Raw genomic sequence first — 11,546 nt, 5'->3', positions numbered from 1 at the left:
CCACACCGACTCTGTGCTGTCCGTGTATTTATCCGTAAAAGCCGTTTTATTTTGCAGCACAGTGATTCGGTGAAAGCCAAAGCTCTTACTGTAGCATCCCCCTTTAAATGATGGCTTGAGACTTGACTGATGGTATAAATTGCATTTATTGCTTCTCCTTGACAGCTTACGTTAAACCTTCTGAGCATTAATACAAAATAAACCACCGTAAGAGCTGAAAGAAATAAAACATACAAACAATTATGACACATTCTTCTAGAACAACCTTTCCATATAAACATGTACATAAGCACATAAACTAACATAACAATTCGTTACATACCCTTGCAAACATACAAAACTACCCTCTTGCATTACATACATACGTTGGGCAATGTTAGCTTTAGCATTCGCGCTAATGTGCGGATCCTTCCGACAGACGCATTTATCAAACTTTACTTATAGATAATATAAACATACTAATTAACAATAAAACATAACTTACACACCTTGTGCCTCTTAAAGGGGGGCTAAAACCATATAAAAGCTGCTTTATTTGCTCCTTTCAGCTGCTGCTCTGCCGCCAAACTAATCTGTTTTTTACCGTTAACCTGAGTTCACCTAGTTTCACAATAAAAGTCCCTCATACAAACATACTGTATGTGGTGGTTAAATTCACAGGCAATAAAATACAAAATAATTAGCACTTACTAAACAAATACAAAAACATTGTTATTCTTTGGGGTTATTTACACTCCCCATTTAAAGAATTTGAGCCTAAATAACTCTCACATTACTCAAAGCATGCTGTCCTATATAGTCAATCATATTTGATAACGTGGAACAACTACAAATGTTTGGGGGGGGAAAAAAGTAAACACATTTTCAATACACATTTCGTTGCTTGAATACATGTCAAAGACATAAACTGATGACAATTAGGAACATTGTTGGTCTCTGACATCTTTAGGCAATATCCTGGGGGTTTTAGACATATCCTCTGCCCCTTTCTGAGACATCACCTGCATGAAATCACATGATTTCAATCACATCACATCCATGCTAAACCTATAGTAAAAGTCCTGTTGTTTGTTGTAGTCATGTTGTTAAAGTAGGAAATAAACACGTTTGTTTGGAGTTGGAATGGAGCCCAGGTGGCTCTGCAAAAATGGGGAGAAAATGGGAGACAGAAAGTAAAATAGAAAAAAAAACCTTGGTACGACGCTAGAAAAATGCAACGCAAGGCGACAATGTAGAAAAGTGATGGAGTTTGTTTTTTACATTACTAATAAATAAAGTTCAAAAAGAGCGAAAACTTTTTGAAGACCCTTGTAATATGCTGATGATGTTTACTTCTTATCAGGGTGTTTTCTGTGATCATCTTCGCCGCCATGAGCATCGGCCAGTCCTCGTCGTTCGCTCCGGATTTTGCCAAAGCTAAAATAGCAGCCGGGAGAATCTTAAACCTGCTGGAGAAAACGCCGGAGATCGACATTTACAGCGAGGCAGGAGAGAAACCAGTGAGTTACGTGTCTTTTAATCATGATACATGTCGTGCCGGGGGTGTCCAATCTTCAGTCCGTCACTGTACCTGAGAGGATTACGGGCCCAACAGTGGCTGCTTGGCAGAGCTGGAGTTTAAACCCACAACCTTTCAATTGTCCTTAAAAATAGCCCTGATAGAACTGTTTATCTGTATAACATCCATCCATACTGCTCCTTTATAGATTGGACACTCCTTACTTTCTTATTTTGGATTTATTGGATTATTAATGAGCTAGTTAGGACCACCTCCACAAATGTGCACAGTGATGCTTGTTGGGTAATAATCCTTTATATCAGTCAGGAATATATTAAATATTGAGCTGATGGTTGTTAATCACAGTTTACGTGTTGAACGCTACAGATCTGGGCAGCAACTCTGATTAAGGTCAGCTTGATGGGGCTGACTGATAAAGTTGAGAAGGTCTGAGGAGATCACTGACTGTCGACAGGGTAGATTCCACATAGTTCATCAAACCTTGGGTGTACGGGGCTGCGTAGCCAGTCATGTGCCAATGGCAACTTCTGTCCATTGTTTAAAGCACCTACAGTGGGCACTGAGGCATCAGAACTGATTATTGGACCAACAGAAGGTGGTCACCAGGATGCCAAGTGGGTTATCCATCTTAAAGCATAAAGAAGTTGACGGACTTGCTGGTAACACCCTAGTAACAGAGAACACAGGACTCGTTCGGATGGCTTGGAGTCATGAGCGAGTCTCAGAATTGAGTCAGTTTTCCCGTAACCGATTTCCTGTTTGTTTTCAGCCGAACTTCGATGGAGATGTAACGTTTCACGACGTGCACTTTTCATACCCGACGCGCCCGAACGTGAAGATTCTGCAGGGTCTGAATGTATCGGTGGCTCGAGGGCAGACGCTGGCGCTGGTGGGAGGGAGCGGCTGCGGGAAGAGCACCTCAGTCCAACTGCTGGAACGCTTCTACAGTCAGTCCAGCGGGCAAGTGGTGAGCGCAGCATCCCTGGACCTGAATCTTCTATTAACTTTTACCCGTCCCAACTGTCTGTTACAGCATCAAAGTCCAAACATGTTTTGATTTACAAACTACAATGAAGTTAATTCTGTTCCAATATTTTTGGAAGTGGGGTTTGTAGTGGCTTAAAAACATTGTTCATTTCAAACTATTCTTCTATACACCATGTAACTCAATCTTAATGGTACCATGTCTTTAGTTTTTGGACAGGATGAACACACAGAGCTTGAACCTGGCCTGGTTACGCTCCCAGTTTGGACTGGTCTCTCAGGAACCCATTCTGTTCGACTGCACCATCACTGAGAACGTCCAGTACGGAGACAACAGCCGTGACGTCACGCTGGAGGAAGTTGTGCAGGCCGCCAAGAGTGCCAATATCCACGACTTCATACTCAGCCTGCCAGAGGTACACGCGCCGTTCTGTAGGGTTCTACGTATAGTACGTGTTCTGCAAGCAAACATGCCTTGTTATTAAGAGAGGTCAAGGGTCAGTAAAAGCTCCCCTTACAAGCACCTCAGAAACCACGTTTAAGTTACAAGAGCAGAAGATCACGTCACGTTCTCCTCCTGTTAGCAATAAAACAAAATGAAACGGTTTACGATTGAACAAAACATCACCTGGCCATTAAAACATCAGTATAATTTTAATGCATTTCCCTTGTCATTTTCCTCCCAATCTAGTCATATCCGATTCCCCGATGCTATTTCCCCTGTACTGCTTGTGACTTACTATTACATTTTTGGCATTTAGCAGATGCTCTTTTCCAAAGCTGTACTGTGACAATACTATACAATCTAAGCAATTGAGGGTTAAGGGCTTTGCTTAAGCGCCCAACAGTGGCTACGGTGGGGCTTGAACCAGTGACCTTTCGATTACTAGTTCAGATCTTTAACCACTAGGCTACAACTCCTCTACTGTATAACTAACACAAGCCTCCGATACGTGTGCAGTACCAGCTGCGCTGTTCTTCTCGCTTCTCAGGTGGGATCATATAGGGCACAGTCTCAGGCATGGAGAGTCACGCACCGATCTTTTTGTATTTATTATAAAATTAAAGCATCATTTTTTTTTCAGAAATATAACACGCGTGTGGGAGATAAAGGTACTCAGCTGTCTGGAGGCCAGAAACAGAGGATCGCTATCGCTCGAGCTCTGGTCCGCCAGCCCAAAGTCCTGCTGCTGGATGAAGCCACTTCAGCCCTGGACACGGAGAGCGAGAAGGTCTGTCAGCGTTACCTATAGCAGAGCTTTTCTTTCCTGACTGACGCTAGGCTTTGACGATGAGAGACGGGTACACGGGGCAATCTTTTAAACGCAATAAACCTTAATGGTTTGAGGAAATCAATCAGGTATTTTTGAACATTTAATTATCTAATGCTCTGCAGCGCGCACTTCAGAGATGTACCAGAAGAGAGCGCTAGTAATCTGTAAAGAAGGATCTGTTTTTAATATCTACTGCGTTTAATATCTACTCTTATAAATATCGTACTGTTACAGACGACAGATAACAGCATAGTGCATCAGATATACACTATAATCAAAAGTATTTGGACGCCTGACCATGAGTTTGTTGGACATCCCCTTTAAAATAGAGTGACTGCCATGTGATCTTTTCAGCTAGAACAACAGCTTTTTTTATGACAAGCTTTTTAAAAGACTGGGTATGGGAATTTGTGCACATTCATTCAAAAGAGCAATTGTATGGCTGGGCGCTGTGGGCACAGCCAAACGTGTCTGTGCAGACACCCGGCCAGCTGACAGCACAGCTGACATCTTGCTCTTACCTGAGCGCTTTGTTTTTTATCATTAAAACTGTAAATAATTATGTAAACAAATAAATAAATAATGTGCTAATACATGTGGCCACCAGATGGGGCCACTGGAAAACTATTAATTCCACTATTTGTTATTCATTGTTCGCTTTACCACCGATTTATCCTGGTCAGGGTTGATGCGTGTCAGGATCCACCGGAAAACACTAAGTGCAAGGCAGGAAACCACTGGACAGGGTGCAAATCCAACGCCCCACCACCACTTCAGACATAGCCAATCGTGTCTGTGTAGACACCCGGCTGACTGATAGCACAGCTGAGATTCGAATTCGGATCTTACTCCCACCCAAGCGCCTTGTTGTCATTATAACTGTAAAAAATTACTTTAAAAAGATTAATAGTGAATATTTAAAATCCCTTTATGCGCTAATACATGACGCCACCAGATGGCGCCACTGCAACACTATTTAAATACGAGTCCATTCTGCTATTACAGTTAAAAATAAAATTTTAACGTTTTATCTTTGTAAAAATTTTTTTTTGTTTGACTTGTATTTTTATGTAAAAATTCTGTTTTGCACACAATTTCTGCACCACAAACGTACCAGCTTTGTGATAGTGTTCCTATATATGATTTAAAGTGTGCTATTGTTAATTTGTTCCTTGTTCTGTGGTCCAGGTTGTGCAGAAAGCTCTGGATGATGCTCGACAGGGTCGGACCTGCATCGTCATCGCTCACCGCCTGACCACCGTCCAGAATGCGGACATCATCGCGGTCATTCAGAACGGACGGGTGGCCGAGCAGGGCACCCACAGCCAGCTAATGGCCAAAGAAGGAGCGTACTACGCCCTCGTAAATGCCCAAGTCTCTCATTAACTGTGACTTTGTTACTGTATAAATGAAAATGCTGAGATTTTATGTTGTTGTGTGCATCAGAAGTTATTATACGCTGTCTTGATATGTTATTTTAAACATTAAAATGTTTATAAAAGTTTATTTTTAATTCATTCTTTTACTTCTAATCTGCTTCTGGAGGCTCACAACTGAAATATAGACTAAATGGAAAAAAGTATTGGGACAACCAACCACATCAAATGGTATCTGGTGGCCGATTATACAAAGGAAATTATGCTTCCAACTTTGCAGCAACTCTTTAGGGAAGGTCCTTTCGAGTTCTAGCTTTATAAAGACATGAAGAAAAGCACAGAGCCCTGAGCTCAGCCCCACTCAACAGCTCTGGGATGAACCGGAACACCGACTGATCAATCAGCACCCAGCCACACAAATGCTGTTATATTTTTTTACTACTGAATGGGCACAAATTCCCACAGAGTAGATGATATTATAGCTGACAATAATTACATTGAGGTCACTCTATTTTATTATGGTTTGCTTTTGAAATGTGACGCTAGACAAGCTCACTGTCAGGTGTCCAAATACTTTAGGCAATATACTACATGTGTTGTATTGTGGACAGACACACTCACATCAGGAGCAGATTAGAGTAGAAAATCCACCTACTGGATGGACTGGATGTTTTGTTTGGTGGAGGAAATGGAGTGCGCAAAGTACACGTACATGGGAAGAACATGCCAAAAATGCCAAATACAGACCAGAACTGAAGGCTTGATAAAGTTACGCATTTATTTATTTAAAAGAGGTGCATAAAAGCAGAAAAAAGCTTAAAGATGTCGGATAAGAATGACCAGACTGGTGTCAACTGACAAAATGTTGTCTGGTCTTCATTTCTGCTCAATCATACAGATTGTATTGGGTCACAATCTGACCCGACCTGCCTGTAAACATCAGGATGAATTTTAATGAACATTTTTGACCCTGATCTACGCCTCGCCACAGTTTGATTGTGAAGATCTTCAGACGGTCCCTTGAACTCCATGTATTGTTTCGTCCTGATAAAGCAGCGTGAATTGTGGACCCTAACAGACCATGTTTGTACCAAACTACCATCCAATCAATGGAAAATGCAGCTAGTGGACTTTAATTATGGATAAATCAGGTCGCAAAGTTAATGAATGCAAACAGGATGAACCTGACTACAAGTTGCGGCGTCACAGCAAAGAGTCTGAATACTTTATTCCTTAAGCCTTCACTTAATCATTAACTTTCCCACTGCAACACAACAAAGCTTTTTTAATTCCATGTATAAATGTGGACATAAACACTGAGCGCATCACTGATTTATTTATTTATATTTAGTTTTTGATCATTTTGTTAGGAGAACTGGATCAGTACTCATGTGTACAGTAGATTGCATTTCTAGTCAGTTGTTGGTGCTGAGTTTGACTGGATCTTTCCCAGTTTATTTTCCCTGGGCTTCATCACACACAGTTCAGACCTGTTCAGATAAGAATTAAAAAATGCAGCACTAGATTAAACAAAACGTTAATTAACATTTGCTGTAAATTACATTATTAGTTAAGTCTTATTCCCTTGATAAAATGTCTTCTGACCTGGTGTACAGACTTTTTTCACAAAGGTTATTTAAATGTTGGAGAGGTTTAATAAATCAGATCCTCCTGATCATTTTCTGTACTTCTGGTGAATTAAAGATGATGTTTCTGTTATAGGAGTTATAAGAGTGTCACTGTTTCAGGATTTTATTTCTGTGAGGGTAATAGAAGGGTGCAGTAGCTAAATGTGACCGCGTGGGGGCGCAAAGCCCAAACATTCCTAAGCTTTCTAAGCACACATCCTTCTCATTTCGAGTGTTGACACACAAACACTTACACACTGCGATCAAACAATAAACAAATAAATAAATAAGAAGTTCAAGAGAACCATGATCTGATAGCTGAGTGAACTGAAGATGCATCACAGTACACAGGTCAGGACCAGCGACACGTTTTAAACCAAAGTTTCTCCCTTTTACTCTTAAAACATTTAAAACAAACTCTGTTCTGTGTAGATCACTGTGCGATCCAACATTTATATTTGAGATATTTATAATATTCGGATATTTACAATATTTATTACAAAGTAATAAATAAAAGTTTATAGTGAATTGAAGATGCAGGACGGGCTGTTTGTTCCATCATAATGTTCAGTTCCATCAGTAGTACATTAGTTCTAGTTTCTGATTTCTGGCTCATATTTATTAATGAAAATCAGCCATAATTTTAAAATTATAATACTTTAACACAATGATAAAACTGTGAAAGGCTAAAAATGAATGTAAAAACACTTAGTCACTAAAACTCGGTCTTTATTTTACATACATAAAATTATAAGAATTAAAATAATAAACAGTTGTAAGATTGCAGTATGATGTGTTTATTATTATTTAATATTATCTGTATTTATTCTAGAGTCTCTGTAGATTCCATTCAGCCAAGAGAAAGCAAATAATTTTAGTTTAAAAGTGAAAATAAACGCTCCGTGTCTAGTGTCGCGTTTGCGCGTCTTTATGTATTAATAAACTTTATTTATTAATGAACTGAAGCATATCTTAATGCAGCTCGTCTGTATTTAATGTATTTAATGTTTGTACTAATATCTCTGAAACTGTGCTGTTTTTAATACACTTAAGATTTCCATTTCTTATAAATGAACGAACTAAAGCAGAATTTCATTTTACGCATCAAGATATTTCTGATTATAAAGACTTTAAAACAATTAAATTCACTTTTGTTGAGGTTTGTTTTTTATTTTACAAAACAATGTAATGTCTTAAATTTGGTTTACGCTTTTTAAATCAAAGCAAAAATTAGGGGTTGTGTTGCGTAACCAAACTAATTATTATTATTATTATTATTATTATTATTATTATTATTATTATTATTATTATTATTATTATTATTATTATTATTATTAAAGTCCTTTTGCACACAGTTTGGATGACTTTTCGTTGCATTCTGACACCTCGAAAGAATTAAAAGAGAGAGAAGATAGCACTGAATCCATGATACTTTTTATTGAGGCTTTTTACAGCCAGATCTAAAAAAACTGAAGGCTGAGAATTGAACTCATCTCACAGTGCATGCTGACATAAATTATTTAAGCCGATTTAACATCGGATCACCTTTCTAAATTCCAGTATTACTGAAAACTTAAAATGCGCAAAAATAAAATAGCCACTTATATATATATATATATATATATACTTATAAGTATAAAAAAGTTCATGGATAAATATGGACGCTTTGCACAAATAATGCACTCCAGTACAATTTAATATATTCACTAGTGTCGATATACAACTAAAATAGCTACGATACAAAAAAATGTATCTTGGACAATACGTTACCCAAACTTACACCGGTGCGTAATAATCTAAACTATTCTATACAGAGTCAGTATGTACATTCACTTTCCGAGATAGAAATTAAGTACAATTCATACAAACATGATCAGCTTTTGTATTCTGCTCGAATAAAGACCAGTTTTGCACATATAGGCTATTTGTACAATATAATAGAAACGAAATTACAAGTGGCAACACGCAACAGTACAGATTTTTTTTCAGTATTTTTATTAATGTTGCCACTCTTGGTGAAGTTCAGGAGTGTACCTACATGAATAAAGTGCCAGCGTTTGATTTTGCGCAAACAGCAAAGGCCAAAACTCTTCACTGATTGACATTTCAGGACAATTCGAGTTTATTCAGATCCAGATTTTCCTCCAGAAGTTTTACGCTTCATTCCTGCGTCTGAGCAGCAGAATCTGTCCTAGTCAGATCTGATTCAGTTCTGTTATCTCTTGATAACTTTGGACTGAGCCTGGCTCCCTCCCTTGCTCGTTCTGGGTGAACTTCGGGACCAGTTCGTGCCAGGTTTTAAACCCAAACCGGTGCGGTTCACTCGAGGGAGTTGGCGCGGCCGTTCAGGTTGGACGGAAGAGTCTCGGCTGACTGGAGCAGGTCGGGGGAATGGCACGTAGGGCTGCCGGGTCCGCTGTGCTCGCTGTCGGTGTCGCTGCCGCGTTTGCCCCCGCTGCCGCCCGAACCCGAGCCAGCGGAGCTGCCCGCGCTGTGCGTCTTCACGTGCTTGCTCAGGTGGTCGCTGCGCATGAAGCGCTTGTTGCACACGGGACAGGCGAAGCGCTTCTCTCCCGTGTGGGTGCGCAAATGTCGCTGCAGCTCGTCCGAGCGCGTAAAGCGCTTCCCGCAGAAGAGCCAGTTGCAGACGAAAGGGCGCTCGCCCGTGTGCCAGCGCAGGTGAGCTTTCAGGTGCGAAGTCTTGCCGTACACCTTGCCGCAGCCGGGGATGTGGCAGCTGTGGAGGCCTTTCCGGCGCAGGCTGGCACCGGCTGGCCCCAGGCGTTCAGCTTCCTGGCAGTTTGGGCAGTCGCATGTGGCACGGCCCGAGTAGCGACGCGCAGACGACCTGGGCGAACCAGCCAGCGACGCGGCCGGTGCCGCGCTTAGCATGGCACCCCCGGCGCCTCCTAGAGGAGACGGGCTCGAGTCCGGGTAGGACGAAAGCACCGGTTTAAAGCTGTCCATAATGTGCTGACCGCTGGTCAGAAGGTGCGGCGATGGGCTTGTGCTGAAAGCAGAGTGACCCAAACCGGAGTAGTCCGAGTTGTAGCCGCCCAGCGGTGAGTGCAAAGACGTCTGGAGCCCCCCAGAGTGCAAAGGAGTTTGCAGAGCAGCGGCTGCACCGTTTGCGTTCTGCACGTCTATCCAGCCTGCGCCAACGTCCCACCAGGCTGAAGCGCCCGCGGTGCCCACGTCACCCGCCTGCAGTCCCGTGTGCGAGGACTTGAACCATGATTCGTACGGGTGCGCCACACTCATGCGCGGGTAAATGCCCTGTAAGCTGTCCACGCTCGTGTGCACCTTGGATATGAACACGGGTTGATGTCCGGCTTCTTGTGACGCGCTGGTGGCCTGCGGCTGGAACACCGGGTAGTCGTTACCGAGGTGCGAGTTGGACGTGGTGCCCGGTGTGAGCGAGAAGGCGCTGGACGCCGTGGTGCCGTTGGTACCGAACGAGTCCGCCAGAGCAGTGCCGTTCCTGGCCACGCCGAAGCTGGAGGACAAACCCGAGCCCAGGCTGCAGCTGCTGGGCGCGGAACGCTTCCACGGGTGGAATCCTTTCCCGAAATGCGAGGTGGTATCCGAGATTGCGGATGGGGATGGACAACCAATTTTGTTGCACGTCGCAGCCAACATGGCTAAAGGAGTCGAACCTAATCGCGGCTCCTCCTGGAATAAAGAACAAGAGTTTCAGGCAAGGAACAGAAACCGTGTACACACAGAACGTTCCTGTTTACCGACTCCAACAGGTAACGCTGAACTTTTAAGTGCATTTAAGCTGCTATTGCGCACCAATTCAAACACACACACACATGTAGAATAAAAGTTTTAAAACTACTAAACTTTCATCTAAGCAAAGTAGCTGAATATTGTAAGCATTTAAGCGTGCACATACTAGGTACATGAGAAGAAAATGCCGCCTAGTAACCGGATCTCAGCCGAAACACGAATCCTCGCCCGGTTCTCTCCACTCGCTGCGGCCGCGTCCCCACGCTGAGCCAATTTTAATCCCCTCTGCAGAACAATGGAAGAACTAATTAAACCAGCAAGAAACTCCTCACACTCACCCCTAGAAAAGAAGTTGCCATCACAAATGTGCCCTCCTCAGAGGATGTGTTTTATATTTATGAATTAGAGCGCTGGTTTTTTTTGGAGGTGTGCAATACAATGATGTGATCCGCCCATTCCAGCACAATTGTAGCTCGGGCTTTGAAGTGCCGCTGTGACCCGCTCGACCAATCAGAGAGGCCGTACCTTCAGTTTAGCGTGAGGTCATCAATTGAGCTCGCTCGACACGTTCCTCCACCCCCCCCAAATACAGGAGCGGAAGAGCCCCCACTCCAAAAAGGGGCCACTTCACTTGTTTTCAAAAGTTCAGTTCTATTGTTTCTTATTATTATTATTACAGGTTTAGTATAAATCACTTTACTGGCTGATATTAAACGTGACATTACAGTAGTACAGCAGCACTGCAAACCCTTATAATGAACATTTAAATGGTGCTGTTTTTTATAATTATAAATATTTTAAACTTGTATTAGACATAGTTTATAAACTGGGTTTAATTTAAATAAAATATATTCGTGTGTTTTGATTCTTCAGGGCTTACAATAATAATATGTAATATTTATCACTCATACATATCTACACTTACAAGTCTATAGTGCATTTAAAAAGGTGCAATATATTACTTATATTCTTAATGTATATGTTATATTTCACAATAATATATAAACATCATTTTAAAGCGATTTTTTTGTGT

The 11,546-nt window shown here is 41.7% G+C and overlaps 2 protein-coding genes and 1 long non-coding RNA gene across 3 annotated transcripts in view; 1 reads left to right on the top strand and 2 right to left on the bottom strand.

Moving 5' to 3' along the window:
* LOC134310037 (ATP-dependent translocase ABCB1-like) overlaps positions 1–5,163 on the top strand; it is a 31,485-nt gene extending 26,322 nt beyond the window's left edge. The window contains exons 23-27 of the mRNA XM_062991553.1: positions 1,343–1,499; positions 2,289–2,486; positions 2,713–2,919; positions 3,589–3,735; positions 4,966–5,163. Coding sequence (XP_062847623.1) covers positions 1,343–1,499; positions 2,289–2,486; positions 2,713–2,919; positions 3,589–3,735; positions 4,966–5,163 — 907 coding nt within the window. The remainder of the gene's footprint in view (positions 1–1,342; positions 1,500–2,288; positions 2,487–2,712; positions 2,920–3,588; positions 3,736–4,965) is intronic.
* Positions 128–721, bottom strand: LOC134310731 (uncharacterized). The gene is made up of 2 exons (XR_010011333.1): positions 489–721; positions 128–214 (listed from the first exon to the last, which is right to left on the bottom strand). It is a non-coding gene; the product is annotated as an uncharacterized LOC134310731 (long non-coding RNA).
* A 3,743-nt stretch (positions 5,164–8,906) lies between the features above and the next one.
* sp8b (sp8 transcription factor b) lies at positions 8,907–10,872 on the bottom strand. Its single transcript, XM_062992366.1, has 2 exons — positions 10,852–10,872; positions 8,907–10,453 (listed from the first exon to the last, which is right to left on the bottom strand). Exons 1-2 carry the CDS (start codon positions 10,870–10,872, stop codon positions 9,101–9,103), a joined length of 1,374 nt encoding a protein of 457 aa, XP_062848436.1. The 3' UTR covers positions 8,907–9,100.
* Positions 10,873–11,546: the final 674 nt, after the last annotated feature.

Source organism: Trichomycterus rosablanca, chromosome 3, assembly GCF_030014385.1.
Source record: "Trichomycterus rosablanca isolate fTriRos1 chromosome 3, fTriRos1.hap1, whole genome shotgun sequence".
NCBI classification, from domain to species: Eukaryota; Metazoa; Chordata; class Actinopteri; order Siluriformes; family Trichomycteridae; genus Trichomycterus; species Trichomycterus rosablanca.
This window is presented reverse-complemented; position numbering and strand designations above follow the sequence as displayed.